This window comes from Lactuca serriola, chromosome 8, assembly GCF_051521515.1.
Source record: "Lactuca serriola cultivar US96UC23 chromosome 8, Lser_US96UC23_V15, whole genome shotgun sequence".
NCBI lineage: Eukaryota > Viridiplantae > Streptophyta > Magnoliopsida > Asterales > Asteraceae > Lactuca > Lactuca serriola.
Window position 1 is genome coordinate 206017294 of NC_136415.1, and position 18005 is coordinate 206035298.

The following is an 18005-nucleotide window of genomic DNA, read 5'->3' on the forward strand; positions in this document are numbered from 1 at the left end:
TATATTAAAAAAAAAATTAAAAATTTACTTAATCCACATAAAATACATATATAAGTGACTTATAGATCAGTATTTAAGTTGTAAAGATTCACCTCCCAATTCTTAAAAAAATTAGCAACTCAATTTGTTAGTTAAATGTATCGGGACATGTCGAAAAAATAAATAAATCGTTTGAAACGTGTTTTTTTTTTTTGGCAAACTGGCAAAAGCGTCGTTGAAGTTGGTAACTTATATAAAACTCGGAGAAAAGCGTCGGGTAAAGCTGACCCGAATCCAAAATATGCGGGTGTACTTGCACTACAGCTATCACTATGTAGATTCTCGGTAGTGAAAATAGGCAACAATTACATTTAATCACGTTATCTTTATGAAATTTCTGTCTTTCTGGATCGGATAACGGATAAACCCTAAAACTCAGAAAGGATCACACCTAAATCAAGCAAATTGGAGATACAAATCTTCACTGTTATCTCCTACAAATGGATAATCGATTGCCTCCTAATTCAGAGAAGTTTCATCTTGCTCCACCTGATAATCGACCACCCCCAAATCAATTGAACGCGGAATTAAGGTATGAGTTCTTAATCTCAGCTCATAACAACAGAGCTTACGTATTTCGAGCTGTTTTGCTCGGTAACGGAATTTAAAATGTTAATAATTTGAGGAATTAAGATATGTTTATGAGTTGTTCCTCTCTGGTGTTGAAGTTTCATATCATTGGATTGAGAACTTCGCGTTATGAATGCAAGTATGATTCAGTATGATGTAGTTCAATGATTCTGAACTTTAGATGACATGCTTTTGGATGAGGGATTTGGCTTGATTTGCTTAATTTTGGTATGTAATGTGACTGTAACTGCAAGCAATAATTGTCTGTAAGATGAAGTTCAATGATTTAGAACATTAGCTTTTATACTTCACTGTTTAAGTTTGCTAGCTGCTAGTATTAATGAACAGTTTTTCTTGATTTAGACTGGATTGGAATTCAGTTCCATTCAAATCCTGCTTTTAGTTGCAAATGAGTACTGAATTGAAATCCTATGGAATTTACAAGATCCTTTGCATCAACTTTTCATGATTTCATCCTAAAACGCATTGAATTCAATTCCAAGCACTCCTTGTTAAAAATACTCAGATATCCCTTTAACCTAGAAGTTCATGTTAACATTGTTAAATTACCCCTTTAACCCTAGAAGTTCACAAGTAAGTGCTTCTTGCCTCTCACTCTCCATCTTCTTTCCCCTCATTTACCTCACCAACACCTGTGAATTCCAATCCTGTTTCTGCCAACAAAACACATGACATAATTCAATTCCTTCATATTCCAATCCATTGACAAATTCCAATTCCTTCGAAAACATTCTGTGAAGCAAGCACCCCTTACACTATGTTCTCAAGTTTGGAGAGAAAAGCAAGTTTAAGCTAGGAGAGTGGATAAAGGAAAAAAGAAAAGGTGTAATAATTGTTTTTCACTCTCTTAAGTTGGAAATAATTGAAAAGAAAACATTTTATTTTAATTATTTTTCATGTTAGTAGTTTCAATACACATCTCCAGTTGCCAACATATATATATATATATATATATATATATATATATATATATATATATATCCACCTTCTTTCTTGTACTGTGTTTGACATGCATTAGATTGGGACTAAATCAGACAAAAAAGGTGGGACATGGACTCACTCTTGATTGTTTGTCTGTGCAAAAGACATAAATGCCCTTCTCACTGAGTCATGCCCCTGATTGTTTCTCCCACTTGACATTTGTTTATTGCTTCTGAAAGGCCTGGATTTGAACATAAAGACAGAAAGCTTCAAAAGGCTGATCGTGAGAAGCTAAGGAGAGATCGTCTCAATGAGCAGTTCACTGAATTGGGAAAGACATTAGGTATGTCACCATATTTTTGCTATATAATAAGAAAAATGGATAAATTTCTCATCTCTTCATCTCATTTATATAAATAAGAATCTTATATCATTATTGGTATATAATGTTTTGTTGACTCTTTATAGCAAAAACCATAAAGTAAAAAGAAACACCTATGTATAGCAACACTATGTTCTATAATGTGTTGTCAATGTATCCTGTATTCCTGTTTGTATTCTGTTTCTTTTTTAAAATTATTCTGTTAATGTTGTTGGATATATTGTAAGTTTAATGCTAAAATGCTGTAAACATTGAACAGATCCTGATAGACCTAAATTTGATAAGGCAACTATACTCTGTGATACAATCCAGATGCTAAATGATTTGACTGCTCAAGTCAGCAGATTAAAATCTGAGTATACAACACTCACTGAAGAATCCCGTGAGGTAACTTTCCAAATTTTATTATTTTTTTTAGAAATAATTAAGTAAAATCACACATTCATGACTTTTTGCTATTATAAGTCAAAACACATGTATCTGTAAAGTAGAAGATTTAGTTTGAATTTTGAAAACAATCGGTTAGTGTTTGGTTAATTTTGTATGATGGAATTGGGGAAAGGTTGGAATGGAATGAGAAAAACTTGTTTGTTTTGCATGGTGGAATGGAATAGATGATTCTTGAAGGAATGTGATTCCTTCCATCTGTTAAATTTCATTCCACCATGGTATAATATAGAAATTGGCATTATAACTCATATTTATTCGTGTGAATTTTAAATGACACAGATATTAAAAAAAAAAAAAAAAATTCATTGTTTTAATTAATTTACAGTTTTGTTTTATAAAAATAAATAGAAAGTATAGTGTTTTGTTACATTTTTTATTTTTGTAAATAAAAATTTCATTAAATCATAAGTAAATAATGTATATTGTAGAGCATTTAATGAGCCGGGACGAAAGTTGTGACCTTTGGTAAACCACAGGGACCATTTATGTAACATTGTCTTCTTTCTATTACAACATTGTAGTTTCAACTTTTTTCTTATTAAGAAAATGTAGTTTGGATAATTTACCCAATTATAACATTGTATTCTCACCTTTTTCTTATTAATCTATCTAATTATAAATATATGATATATTGACATTGGTTGAATTGAAATATTGAATGATAATAGTTGACTCAAGAGAAGCATGATTTAAGAGAAGAAAAAGCATCCTTAAAATCAGATATTGAAAACCTTAACCTTCAATACCAACAAAGGGTTAGGGCTAGTAGTAGTATATACCCATGGGGGGGTCATATGGACCAATCAGTTGTAATGCAACCCCACCCACCTACCTACCCCTACCCTATCCCTATGCAAATGCCAATGCCACCTATGCACCACCCACCCATCCAACCCTACCCTTTTTTTGGCAACCAAAATCCCTCAAACCCGTGTTCCACTTTCTTTCAATACGTATCTCCACCACCTGTTCACCAACCCAGTAGTAGGTCCCACGTCTCTACCAGACAACCTTCTAAAAATAAGTCATCAAGTGGAAAAAATGAGGACTCTAATGATGTTGCTACTGAATTGGAGCTCAAGATGCCTGGATCTACACTAGATCAGGTTACATTTTCTTCTATTTCTTGCATATAGATATAACTGGGTGTTAGATAGATGTTAAGAGTAAAAATGATGATGTTTCATATATATTGTATACTGTAGGAGGGGTCAGGGGGTGAATCAAAGTTGAAGAAATCACATAGGAAGGAGAATAGCATCTCAGATGAGAGCTCTCTTAGTCCTAGTGGCTGTTCATCATCTCATACTGTACAAGCCAGCTCATCAAATAGTGTCGTTGGCGGCCTCAATGGTAATGGTGGTGGTCACCGCTAGGACCACCGCCATGCCACCACCACTTTGCATAGATTCCTAACTTTTCACTCTCACAAGTCACAAACAAAACACAGGTACTTCAAAAAAAAAGTTTAAATCCACTTTTTTGGTCAATTATACGGTTACATGATGATGATGATGACATGTGTTTATCGTATCGGCTCCTTGTATGTATAATGTATGTAACTATTGTTTTATTAGAAGAAAAATAAAGGAAGTTATTTAATGTATGATTTGGATCAAATATGAATTATAGCCTAGGCAATTTAATTAATATTTTATAGCATATAATGTAAGGCATGTTTATTATTTTGGATTTCATTTTTTTTTCTCCTTGGTCGTTGCATTTTTTTTTTGTTGTTGAAACGGCCTTGCGTATTGCATGTGACGAGATTCATATCTCAATCTTTAATACTTGATTATTTTCATGTAACTTGGAATTGGTTTTGGGTTATAGTTTTTATATTTTATATATAAATTAATTTATGGGATACTTTCGTAAGAATAAAAGTTACAATTTTCTAGTTTCTAGTTTTCAATAATCAGCTTTCCGCTATCAATTAAGAACTGACTCGAGGAATAAATTTGAAAAAAAAATAAACAAATATCTGAAATATCTTAGTCACATAAGAATTAATTTGTTTGGGCAAAGGTTTTGGGTCCATTTGGCATTTAGATATTATCGATGCCAGGCCACTCACTTGTTATCTATCATTTATACACGTGTCAACAATATATGCGACCACCGATCTTTTTAATTGTCTCAAATAAATAATTTTCTATCTACTTAATTATTAAATAGTTTTATCAAATCAAGGATTTGAACTGATGCAGATTCATTTATTATGTAAAAATATATTTTTGATTTGAAATAAAAGATCATTAATTTATCATAAACTTAATTTTTTTTAGAGAAGATAAATTAAAAACATGATGTCTCAAGTCAATCTGTTTATGATATAATGTGCTAAAGTTTAACCCAACTTGGAATCATAAAAAAAAGAATCATCTACTTTGGAATATAATTGGTATTTAATAATTTTAAATAAAAGATATTACATCTACCACTTGGTTTATATCGCCATCAAAAAATGTTCTTACGAATCCTTGGAACTGTATTCATGTACTGCGTGGTCATCTTATGATACTTGTTGTAATAATGATCTTAATATTTCAACTTTCCATTTATAATGATTATGATGAATATCTCTATTTTAAAAAATAGAGCAACTCAAGAAATTACAAACATTTGAATTTACTTAACAAATTTTAAATGGTTGGATAAATCGATATTAGTAAGGAGACAAATTGACAAGAATGCCCTCGTTGCTTTGAAAGATGGCATCTGGACTTTTTGGTTGGGCGATGGGGCACACACAATTCCCATGAGGCCCATCCCTATCAAAATAATAAGTATAGGTGGAGTGATATGTGGCACATGTGATGGATGCGCCATCACATATTTATCATCATGTATGTGTCTTTGATTATTTGTTGAAAATAACATCTAGTTAAATTACAAGTAAGAGTAATGTAGTTTTACACTTTTACCCATTTTTCAAAAATAGCGTTTTTCATTTTGGAATATAAATTTAGAACCTGATTTATTATAAAATGGATGATATTCACTCGTTATACGTGTAAAATGTATATAGATTGAACGATAAATTAACATTAAAATGAAGTAGTTAGATATATTTTAAAAGAATGTTTATTGAGTTTTATGTCAACCTAAGTAAGGCGAGAGAGTGAAAATGAAGTGAGTATCTAAATAAAAAAGTTTCTAAGCTTTTTAAAACTTATAACCACATCCGTGGACCATAATTTTCAATTAAACCAAAATCTTTCTTTTCGTTACTTAAATTTTAATTATTTTCAGTTTTAAAAGCGAATTAATCACAGTATAATTATAAATCAAGTATGGTTTTGGACAGAATTATTAACCCAAAAACTGAATATCCATTCATATGTGATTATCTAATATTAAATGACTATTCTTTAATTCCACACGGCTTAAACCCTCTTTGGTTGATAAAATAACTAATAGTAACAAAATAATCAATTATTTAAATATTTAAAATAATCAGTTATTCAATATTTAAAAACAAATATAAATATATTTAGTTACACGCCCCAAGGGGAGCGTAAAAAAGGACTTATCGTGTAAAACAAATCACTATCATTAAACTCATCGCCTCTCGGCCACCTTTACACAGCAACCACAGTATCCCTAGTTCCACCACTCCTTACCAACTACCGCCATTTTCGTCGCCTCCAACCTCCGAATTAGGGTTTACTATGGCGATGGTTTCAACTTCTCTTACACCAGCATCCCAGCTCTCCGGTGCTAAATCCGCCGCTGCTTCTCCGCCTCTTTTCTCCGGACTCCGCCGCTCTTCGAAGCTCGAGTCCGCTTCACTCTCCACAACTCAATCGTTCTTCCAGTCTGTCAATTCTCACATACGTCTCTCCTCTGCTTCTACACGACCTTGCACCGGCATCGTCGCCATGGCCGGCACCGGGAAGGTAGATAGATATACATGCTTTTTTCATTTTATACAGATCTAATGTTTGATATATCCGTTCCAATTAAATCTCTTTTGCTTGGAACGATAATCACACTCTCAATGCTAACTTAAGCAGCGAAAAAGTAAAAGAATTGAACACGGCTCTGATTTTTTTAGTATTGCAGCATTCCTTGGATTTCTATTTATAGTCGTAGTATGTTAATAGGCGATTTTTCAATTAGTAAACTGGCTATTAGTTCTCAACCTGTAATAAACTTGAATTTGATATTGGGATAAATGTAAGAACTAGCCGAATACTTTCATCAATCTGCTTAGTTTCTTTCCTTTCCATTCAACATTGTACTTTAATTTTTTCTATTTTGTTAACAAGGCATTTTACTTGCAAAATGTAACCCAGTTATAGTGCCGATTTTCTCAATATTAGCTACTGACAATTGATATCTGTTCTTTTGTTACAGTTCTTTGTTGGAGGCAACTGGAAATGTGTAAGTGATTGTGCCTTCAATTTTCAGTCACAATAAATTTGAAAAAATTAAACACCAATTTTTGTACTTTCACTTATTTTCTTTTTATGTGGCATTTTTGTAACATTTGTTCTAGAATGGGACCAAAGATTCAATCAAGCAGCTAGTCTCAGACTTGAACAGTGCAACTTTGGAGCCTGATGTTGGTTAGTTTTCTATCTTCATCTCTATTTCATTCAACTGTAACATAATCTAATTATCTAATTCAATTTTACATACAAACTGCTTTTATCCACTAGACTTTATAAACCTATTTGCAAAAAAGAAGAGAACTTTAAGAAGCCTGCTAATTGTTCTATCATATTAATTTTGGTTGCTGTAAATAGCAACACATTTTATTTCTTTAGCAATTCATGATTCTTGATTTCATTAGATCTGAGTTTTAGTTCTTTGAACTCTGCAGATGTTGTTGTGGGACCCCCTTTTGTCTATATCGATCAAGTAAAGAGCTCTTTATCTGACCGAATTGAGATAGCTGCTCAAAATTCTTGGATTGGGAAAGGTGGAGCTTTTACTGGAGAAATCAGGTATTCATCTTATTTGATATATAATATAGGAAGGATTAAATTCAAGAAGTTCCAATACTTTACCACTTGTAAATTGTAATTACAGTGCTGAGCAATTGAAAGATATCGGATGCAAATGGGTAATTCTTGGGCATTCTGAGAGGAGGCATGTGATTGGGGAAAACGATGAGGTTAGATTTATAAATTCATTATCTTCTTTCTATTTTCTAAATCATAAAAAGGTGAAAATCACATTCTAAATCACTTTAAATACCAGTTTATAGGTAAGAAGGCTGCATATGCATTAGGCCAGAATCTTGGAGTAATAGCTTGCATTGGAGAACTATTGGAAGAAAGAGAAGCAGGAAAAACTTTTGATGTTTGTTTCAAGCAGTTGAAAGCTTATGCAGGCAACCTTTCATTTATTACATCATCATCATCCTACTTTTTTGCTTTTTAAAAAATCTACCCAATTATAACATTTTTTTTAATTTAAAATTTATAATACAGATGCTGTGTCGAGTTGGGATAACATTGTAATTGCTTATGAGCCTGTTTGGGCTATTGGAACCGGTAAAGTGGCCTCACCAGAGCAGGCTCAGGAAGTACACGTGGCAGTCCGTGATTGGCTTGCAAAAAACGTCTCACCTGAAGTTGCATCCAAGACACGTATCATCTATGGAGGTATTTCATTTCAAAATAATAAATATTTATTTGTTTATATTTAAATAAATATTTATTTGTTTATGTATCACAGGATCTGTAAATGCCGGGAACTCCGCTGAGCTGGCGAAAAAGGAAGACATTGATGGATTTCTTGTTGGTGGTGCTTCTTTGAAGGTATTATTATTATTATTATTTATGTAAATATAAATATATTGAAATAGAAAATAAAAATAAAAATGAATATTAATTTATTATATCACGCAGGGTTCGGATTTTGCAACCATCATTAACTCTGTGACGGCTAAAAAGGTTGCTGCTTGATGTCTGTGTCCGTGATTATGGGCAAAGTAAGTAGTGTCATTTTTAGTTAAGATTATGATGTTAGTGCCATGTCAGCATCAGCAACTTGAATTGTGCAATTTCTTTTTCTCACACAGGCTTTGCTTTGTAATAGATGTCATCATCCCTGAGTGTACAAGACTTTTGGTTATAATTCTTGAAGAAAACAAGAATACAGAATAATATATATCCAATAAAAGTAAATGTCAAAATTTATTTTATGCTCTGTTTGGTTGCTAAAATGGATGAAATTCAGTTTTGTCGGAAATAATTCAATTTCTTACTGACTAGAAAAGAAAAACTAAAATTTTATCTTATTGGCTTGTTTATTAAAATGTGGTATAAAGAGGAGTTATGTTTCTTCATTGAAAGAGCATTTGGGTATATCTTTTAATTAGAATCCAAGAGGAAAGTGGTTTTTAGTCATAATAATAATTCATACTCAAAGAATATATACCTTAACCTAACTTAACCTACCCCATCTTCAAAGCAATCTTACCCTCTTGTATTCGTTGTATGTATTGTATATATATACATGAGGGTTTGATAGTGTGAATAAGCGAGACAAATGGAGCGATTTGACCCGGACTCAAAACACGGGTGGAGGGCCCAAACATTGTCATCCATCTCATTGCCACCTCTTCCTTTGGTTGGGTTTCTTGCCATTGTTGTCTTCTTGTTGTCTCTCTCAGAATACTCAAACTTCAAATCTTGGTCGGGTTATGTAGGTATTAATTTCCAATTATTACTATTCTTAATGCCGGTTATTCTTGTCTTTTTCTTGTCTTCAAGTTGGATCATTGAAGGTCGGTGGTTTAACTTGGGTTCACGGAAAAGAAAAGACTTGATGAACACAACTCAGGTTTCTGATGAATACTGACCCTTGAATAACTTAAAAGAAAACAAGCAATGTTATGTGTTTATGTTGGAGTTGTTTTTTGCTTTAATTGTATATGTTTAAGAGAGAATGAAATGGATTGCATCGTTGGAAAAGGTTGTATTAATTTTGCAAATAGTGTTGCAAAATAAATTTAATGTTTATAATGTTGATATTTGTACCTAAAAGAGCTTGTAAGTGTAAAATTTTATAAATATTTTTTGGTACTTATATCAAGCGTGATGGAATCATAGAAAGCAACAATAAATTTTATAAATTATTGTAAGTATTTTTTTTCAAAGGCAATTAGTTAAAATTTCATATATAATTTTGTTGATTGAACATTTTTTCCAACTTCAAGAGTAAAAAAGGGAGCTTTAGAAAAAGTACACAAGTGCTTCAGCTTCAAGGAAAGCATATTATATATATTTTGTGTCATAATAGCTGTTTTTTTTCTTTTCGAAAATGAATAATTGTTGTAATTAAAAACAAGTAAAATGTTATTAGGTAACGACTACGAGTTCCATTTTGTCAATTATTTTTTATTGGGTGGGTTGTTTTATTTTTCTACAACAAATTTATTCAAAAGTTAGAATGATTGAACTTTACAAGAATTAAAAATCATAATATGATTTTTAATTAAGCAAACCTAATTAAATTTTTTTCTACAATATCTATTGGAAATCCAACAAAACGACCAACCGATAATATTATCAAACAAAACTTCCTTTCTTGGTTTTCAATTGTTGAATATGGAGGCAGTATGAAATGATCAAATCGACCAAGAGTGTAACCGCTTCAATGCCTTTTTTTAGGGATTGAAAATCATAGTTGATCTTGTCATTAATCCAATCTTCAATAAACACAAACGAATGGACTTGTACAACATCTGCAAAATGGACCAAGACGTATGCTCTTTTTAGCAAAAACATATTTTTAGGACAATAAAACAAAAAATAAATAATTAAAAGTTAATAAATGAAATATATAATAAATATTATAACAGAAATAAACTAGAAGATTAATAAAGAGAAATTGAAAACGTTATGATTAAAGGACCAAAGTTGCCGGTTTGTGAAAGTTAAAATTCAACTCCTATTTACCAAACATGACTTGAAAGACATAAATTACTTAGGAAAACATTAAGTTACTAGTTAATTTCCAAGTCAAATGGTGATCTAGGAGTAAGCTTTTAAAGTTGAGAGACCAAAACCGTCAAATCCATGAAAGTTGAATTAAACCATGAGTTGGCACATAGGATTTAATAGGATAAAAATGTTAGATACATTATGGGGAATGGTCAAAATGAAATAATGGATGTTTAGTAAGTGAAATGGTGTTCATTTTAATAAAATTAAGATCCAAGGGTAGAAAGTGTAATAACATTTGTGTTATAAGGATGCAAACTTTTTCCCTTCTCATTCTTTGGAACATATAAGCCTTTGTAGAATCTTGGATGGGGTGATTTTCTCTCCCAACTAGAGATTTGAATCTCTAGTATGAAGTCATGGAATTACTTCTAAATCCGAAAATGAATGTTTTATAAGAGTTAGATTGATTTTTTAATTGATATTCTATAATTAGCTCACCAATTAATCAATTAATTTCCTATATAATTGCTTTTGGAGTTTTATGAGCTAAATCAAAACTCATATCATGTGAGATCAATTCATTTGGATCCATGGAATTATTAATGAGATTCAAACTTAGAAGTTGACTTTTGAGCTTGAATCTGACCAAATCTTCACTTTATGGGTTAGTCATGGATTAAAGTATGTTAAAATGTTTCTAAGTTAGTTTGTATCATCATAGATACATATTTAGGGTGAAAATCTAACTTAATGACAATTACAGAGCTTTAAAGCATAAAAATAAAGAAATCGAAAAGGTTATTTTAATCCATAATCTAATGATGTTAGGAGTAAAATGAGATAATTAAAACATGTGTAATGGAGATATTAAAGTATACCAATCATTGAAAATGGTTTAAAATGATGTTAGAAGGGTTAGAACTTGATTTAGCAAAGTATGGTGTTATTATTGGGTAAAACTGTGTGATGTAGCAATCATACATGTCGTGAGGAATTAGGCTAAATTCACACGGGCCATGTATTAGCTTGATTCCCATAAATCACTTTTTCACAACTTTCGTATTTGAGGTCAGATTCGATTCCCATTACATTCATTGGTCCTTAGAAATGGGGTTTTACGACCTAAGAATTGGTGTGACCATGTATGAGCATTTTGGTCTTTTAGTAACTTATATTTATATTTGAAATCAATAGTTGGTAATGGAAGAGCACCAGAAGAATTTGGTTGAAGGCTATTCCATGCTTGGTGATGCTTCATACTTATAGTTGCACTTGGAGAGGCTTGGTGAAGTTTGGATCACCTTTAAGAGGCTTGGTGAAGTTTTGATTCTCTTTACCTCCATTAGTCCTTATATGGTGAATATATCTTAGAAATTGGGTTTTATGATCTAAGAGTTGGTGTGACCATGTTAGGATATTTTGGTCTTTCAGTAATCGATATTTGAAATCAATAGGTGGTAATGGAAAAGCACCATAAGAATTTGGTTGAAGGATAGTCCATATGCTTTGGTGATGCTTCCTACACATAGTTGCACTTGAAGAGGCTTGGTGAAGTTTGGATCATCTTTCAGATTTGTTTAATTTCTTTGAAATTAGTATTGTATATTTTTCAAATTGTAGTATCTTATAATAATTCAAATTTTAGATGTTATACTTAGTATTGTGTGTATGTGTGTGTGTGTATATATATATATATATATATACATATATATATACATATATATATATATATATATATATATATATATAGATTTTAGATTTTAGTATTGTGTAATCAAACAGAGAACAAGAGGGAGGGGGTGATGTAGATTCCGGGGGTGGGGGTTAGGAAACGAGGGATTTCAGGGACCGGTGGTGGCGCAAAGGAACTTATGCATGTAAATGAGGGATGCTACCTCTGCCGCGTTTTGGACCCATTGACATCTCTTTCTCTCTCTCTCTCTCTCTCTCTCTCTCTCTCTCTCCTTCTCCCTTTATATATATATATATATATATATATAATTCCTAAAAAACAAAAGATGATGGTTTGCTACTTACTTTCCATTAAATTAAAGAATTTCCAAAAAATAAATAATATCCTATCATATATTGTTTTGAATCAACACATTTACTCCTGTTTTCATCCACAAAAGTAGATTAAGGACGAGAACTTGTAAATTGTAACATCCTGTTCTGGATTGTTTTGTGATGATTTAAGGCCCATGGGCCTTAATCCGAGTATGAGAAGGTTTTGAGGCTTTGAAGGAGAAAGGTTTAGGCCCTTTTGGGATGTGGGTGAGGTAGGTTGTGTGATAAAAGAGTTCGGTTTGTGCTTTAGAGCCCAAATGTATTGTTAAAGGCGCTGGTTCGGGATTTTCATGAATTTTAGATCTGAGTTTCAGTGGGTTTTAGGAGGAATAAAGTTTATAGAAGTGTAGGGCTTCTCGTTACCTTTTCGTGGATATAAGGATCGCCATAAACGGATTTATAACGAAGAAGTTATGGCATTCGGAAGCGTACGATCGGCGTACTAGTGAAAAAGAAAGTACGCTGGGCGTACTTTGAAGTACGCTGGGCATACTGACCAGGATGGTCGCAGATGTTCTTCGGAGTACGCTGGGCGTATCATATGTACGATGGGCGTACACCAATCTGACATGAACCCTATTTTAGGGTCTTGGACCCTATTTAAGCTCCTTATTGTTGGGTTTTGGTATACTACAACATCTTATGGTGCACATACAACCCTAAATACCTTGGATCTATGTTTTCACTAATTATACATGCAAATGGTTTTCAAGGTATTAATCTTACAACTAGCATGCATTTAACATAAAAATATAATATACTAGTTAACATGACATACCTTTTGATGGAGCTTGAATTCTTGGTGTATTTGGCCTTAAAGAGCTTAGCCCCAATAATGTGGAAGCCTCAAATGGAATCACAACACACCATGGACAAAGGATGAACTTGAGAGAGAATTCCATGCACACAAAAGACACCATGAACTCTAAAAAGATACAAGTGGCGATTTTGGGCAATGAAGTATCTATTTATATGTGGAATTTCTAGGGTCATGGATATAACCCAAATCCATACCCATGGATTTTATGATCCATGGTTCATGTGGCCCAACTCTTTATGTATCCATACATAAACTTGGTCCAACATGGATCATAAGCCCAACACATATAAATATAACTAATTATCATAATTAGTCCCCATAGATTTAATTAGTCTCTTTCGACCACTAAATTAATTCCAAATTAATTCTTGATCAATACTAATTAAAACATATGATTTCATATTAATATATTATTACTTATAATATATTAATAAACCATAAATAACCTTCTCTCAAAAGTCCATCCTAACAAGTTGTCCTGATGATATGCAACCCAAATGGACCATGCTACTCTCGGGTCAAATACATAGCAATAATACTTATGGGCTTAGACACCTAATCCAACAGTCTCCCACTTGGATAAGTCTAAAACTATTATTCAAGTATGACTCCAAGATCCCGACTAGCAATCGTAGCTCTTAAAGCCGCTGTCAAACTCTGAACAAATCAAATGACATGTCCAATAGATAAGGGATCATATATTCCTCCATTCTAGATATCATATGGACTGAGACATGGATTATAATCATTATCTCGATCCATTTGTTGTTTCCCGATTTTCGATTTATGACGACTGGCTAATTGAACAAATCAAATCAGTCCAGGCCCGGCCGAGCACTTTCGTTTGTCATCACCAAATCATCGAGGGGCCCACAGATATCGCTTTTATCCCGAAGGTAAAAGGAATGGATAAAATTCGACTCATATGGCTTGTTCTACTACTTGTTGAATCATACACAAAGACACATTTTATAACATCGAGTTACCAATGCGTTTTCGTGCAATCAATGTATAACCAACTCATAGTAACAACTCATATCTCTAGGTTTGAAGAATATAAGATATTATCGTCTCATGATCACTCGTGATAAAATCCATGAAGTGATTCCAATGAGCGCGGGTTGAATCCAATACTCATAACTTATGAGCACTCATGAGTGTTGTAGCCCTTTGTCCAACATCTTAGACCTCTACAAGCTAACCCATGACAGTCTTAATTCATATCTACTTCCAACATATGACCGACTGTGGATGGTTTGAATAACTTAGTCATCCAGAACGATGACCTAGTTTATTCTGGAAGTCAAAACATGCAAAATGAAACACAAGAATAATTGAATCGAATATGGTATCAAAACCTATGAAGAAAAATAAAACACCTTTTATTTATCACCATATGATTACACATTATTCATTGTATACTGTTTCAACTATCAACTTTATTCTTGAATTTAAAACAATAGTTGTCCCATGCTCCAAGCATGTACACTATGTTTTCTAAACACTAGTCATGCCATACACCAAGTATGTATACTATGTTTGTCTATGATCTTTACTTTGTGAAATAGATCAATTGAACATAACTCCAATGATCCTTTTTTCATAGTCCCAAATCCTTACTGCAAATGCAAGAATTCCAAATTCATGCCATTTATTGAAATCTGTTAGATTCTAAACTTATATGCATTGATCCTCTTGTAATGATTATGCACAAAGTCAGAAAGACTTTACAACAAACATTACAGAGCATTCCAAAGGAGATCAACTCCTTGGAAACATCTTTCTTGCATTAAGTTTCCTAATCTTACATAGATTGAATAATTTCTAACTTTGAAACATTTCCATATTCCATTTTGACTATCACTTCTGAACAAGAGTTGCCTCCTTACAGATTATGTCAATATGGTCCTTCCATAATTATCACTATACTTCCAACTGTCCTCGAGCAACCAATCTTTGGTAAACCTTATATTGTCCTCGACAATTGTCTAATCCTTTTAGTCATATCCAATTTTAGACCTTTTCCCTTCTTAATGCCCCAGGCATTTGGAAAATTTTCGAAAGGATGAATATAGCACATGCAATCGATCCTATATCCGAAGCATATGGGATATGATTCACGATGTCTCACATAAAGATGAAGTATAATTTCCTCTCCCTTAATTATAGCAAAACAACTTTTTCCCAATTGAAACCTTTTGTTTTCTATAATTAACATTGCTAACTTGCAACCTTCATCATAATTATCATGCTCCCACTAACATGATGATTATTAGCATAACACTTATGCTCCCATTAGCTTTGACATGTACTCAGAAATCAGCTAAGCTTCTAGAAAAAACAATACTTTATTGACTTTCTTACCAAAGTTCAGATTTCTGATACTAGATTGCTTTGATAAAACTTTATCAATATCATACACCTTATCTTAGATAGCTCACAGGTGTGTCTAAACAATTTCAGAACTATGAAAAGGGATGCCGTAATCATAGTCTCAATTGTTTAGACCTTTGCCACTTCTCATAAGTCCATGCTAGTGTGTCGCTTAACCACACAGCTCAACTAACGACTTTGAGAATGCAAATATCACAATTGCTATCTACTTACAATCTACTTGGTGGAAGTGTTTCCTCACCATCATTTTCATGAATAGGAGAGAAACCTTATGACCCTTAGATTTAATGGTGTATGTGTTCTTATCCATGTGAATTGTCAAAACCATAGTCACAAGACAAGGATAATGACAAATCCAAACTCATATGGACTGAACTCAATCTTAATTTCTTGCCACCTGGCAGCTCAAGGGCCTGCCATTGCTTCCAAGTTGTTGTGCAACCAATTAAGAACTCTAAGAACTCATATGCAAAGCCAACTTTAACTGGAATGGGCACAGAATATGTCAACACGATAGGTTATAAACCTCAAGTTGTGTTCTAGTGAAGAACTTTAGGTTTTATTCTTGATTAGTTCTTGAGACTTTCAAGACCTTTAAGACTCCCACTGTCCTCTTGACATATAAGACTTTCTTGTCAGATATTCAAGAGACAGTGTGGATTCTAATCAAGACAAACACTTCACACAGTTGGCCTTAGTTGGTCTTTGTTTTATCCAAAACATCACAACTTACCAATTTCAAATGTACAAGAGTAGAAAACTTTTACTCTTACATTTGATAAGTGTTTTAAACCTTCTTTAAGACAAGTCACTCAAGTTACAATCTTAGAGTATAACTCTAAGAATTGTTTTTGGAACGAAGTATGAATCATCTTCTTGATTGAACCACTTCAACAATTCATAACTCCTCTTCTTAACTATCAGAATGCACTTAGAGGATGAATTGTGATAAGGTCTCAAAATCATTAAGATGGTCTTAAAACATGATACTAAAGTACTCTCCCATCTTTTCAGATTTGAGAAACTTTTATCTTTCTGCCTAAATTGATTCTTCTTATTCGCTCTGCCATACATTGGAACCTCTTTCCAATGTCTCAAAATTACACTTAAGCTTATAAGTATAACCATATTTACTGAGCTATAGTGTAACGCCCGCAGATCCGGGCTAGTCAAATTAGAGGCAATAAGTGTCGAAAATGACTTTTCGACAGAAGCTTATAAATAATTTGAACCAAGTTGTAGTATATGTCACTAGGTTTCCATATATATAAAGAACGCCAAAATCCGAGTTATAACGAAGAAGTTATGACCCGTCGAAGTTTCGTGACGGAACCGGCTCGATACCGGGAGGCGTAAATAGTGAATTTACGATAGAGCGAGATTTAGCCTTGGCGCTCTAAACGAAAGTCGTAGAATATGTTAAACTAAGAACTTCGATAAAAAGAACGCCCAAATCTGACTTCGTATGAAGAAGTTATGATTTTTCGAAGTTTCGGATTAGCAGTGTACAACCCGAAATTCGAATATTAGATCGAGCGATTTTTAGCCGACACGACCTGAACAAGAATCAAAGATCTAGTTAAGAGTAGCATAACGAGAAAAAGATGGGCGAAAACGGACGTCGGATGAAGAAGTTATGAGGATTTAACGGACCAATCCTGTCCCGGCCTGTTAAAAATATAACTTTAAAAATAAAGTCAAAATTAGCCGACAGAGTCTAAACGAAATTTGTAGAGTACGTCTCCACCTACGCGTGGATATAAAGAACGTCAAAAACGGAGTTCGTATGAACGAGTTACAAATTATAATAGCATATTTACGTATTAAAATAAAGTATAAATCATATATACGTACACATATATATACATATGTATATATCATTAGAAAGGTATCGACGATGCGGTCATTATAAGACTAATGTTGAGTTCTTTCGACATTAGTTTAGTGCAAATATTGTTAAATCTATTTAAAATAGTATTATAAAGGGGTGTTTAGTTGTTTATATAACTATAAGGTCATTAAGTAATTATGGAGGGTAGTTTTTGTAAATTCAATTACTATAAATAAGAGGCTTGGGCTCTCATATTTCTTGCACCGTTCTCTTGATTCAAGAGTCTTTCTCTGCTTATCCCCCGAGCATTTCGGTCCCTCGGGATTCAACTTCTCTTTCTGTAGTTTTAGTATAGTAAGGTGAGCGCTGAAGCGCTGCATGAATCTTTCTTAGAAAGATTCAGCGACGAAGTTCTGTCCCTACAGAGCCCGACTCCTAGCTAAAATCCCCTTGTAAGTAAGTTATGCTTACCCTATTTTAAATATAGTTTATATTTAAAATTAGTATTGTTATTATAAATTTATAATAAATATTTGAGCTATTATTATGACTTATATAAGTGTCGTTATAATATCTTTTTAACTACTCGCGGTACGGCGAATC

The 18005-nt window shown here is 32.9% G+C and overlaps 2 protein-coding genes across 4 annotated transcripts; both read left to right on the plus strand.

The window, feature by feature from the left end:
- The first annotated feature begins 255 nt into the window (after positions 1-255).
- On the plus strand, positions 256-4192 carry LOC145068386 (transcription factor bHLH121-like). Its single transcript, XM_079015346.1, has 5 exons — positions 256-571; positions 1791-1894; positions 2193-2320; positions 3052-3489; positions 3589-4192. Exons 1-5 carry the CDS (start codon positions 480-482, stop codon positions 3757-3759), a joined length of 933 nt encoding a protein of 310 aa, XP_078871472.1. The 5' UTR covers positions 256-479; the 3' UTR covers positions 3760-4192.
- Positions 4193-5924: 1732 nt separating this feature from the next.
- TIM (triosephosphate isomerase) lies at positions 5925-8548 on the plus strand. Of its 3 annotated transcripts, none has more exons than XM_079012550.1 (10): positions 5925-6285; positions 6746-6772; positions 6888-6957; positions 7215-7338; positions 7424-7508; positions 7595-7727; positions 7828-8001; positions 8075-8157; positions 8248-8330; positions 8421-8548. In XM_079012550.1, the coding sequence occupies exons 1-9, from the start codon at positions 6058-6060 to the stop codon at positions 8302-8304; spliced, it is 981 nt and encodes a 326-aa protein (XP_078868676.1). In that variant the 5' UTR covers positions 5925-6057; the 3' UTR covers positions 8305-8330; positions 8421-8548. The 3 variants fall into 3 exon arrangements, with proteins under 3 accessions (XP_078868676.1, XP_078868677.1, XP_078868675.1); XM_079012551.1 differs by having other exon boundaries at positions 8438-8548; XM_079012549.1 differs by having other exon boundaries at positions 8248-8548.
- Positions 8549-18005: the final 9457 nt, after the last annotated feature.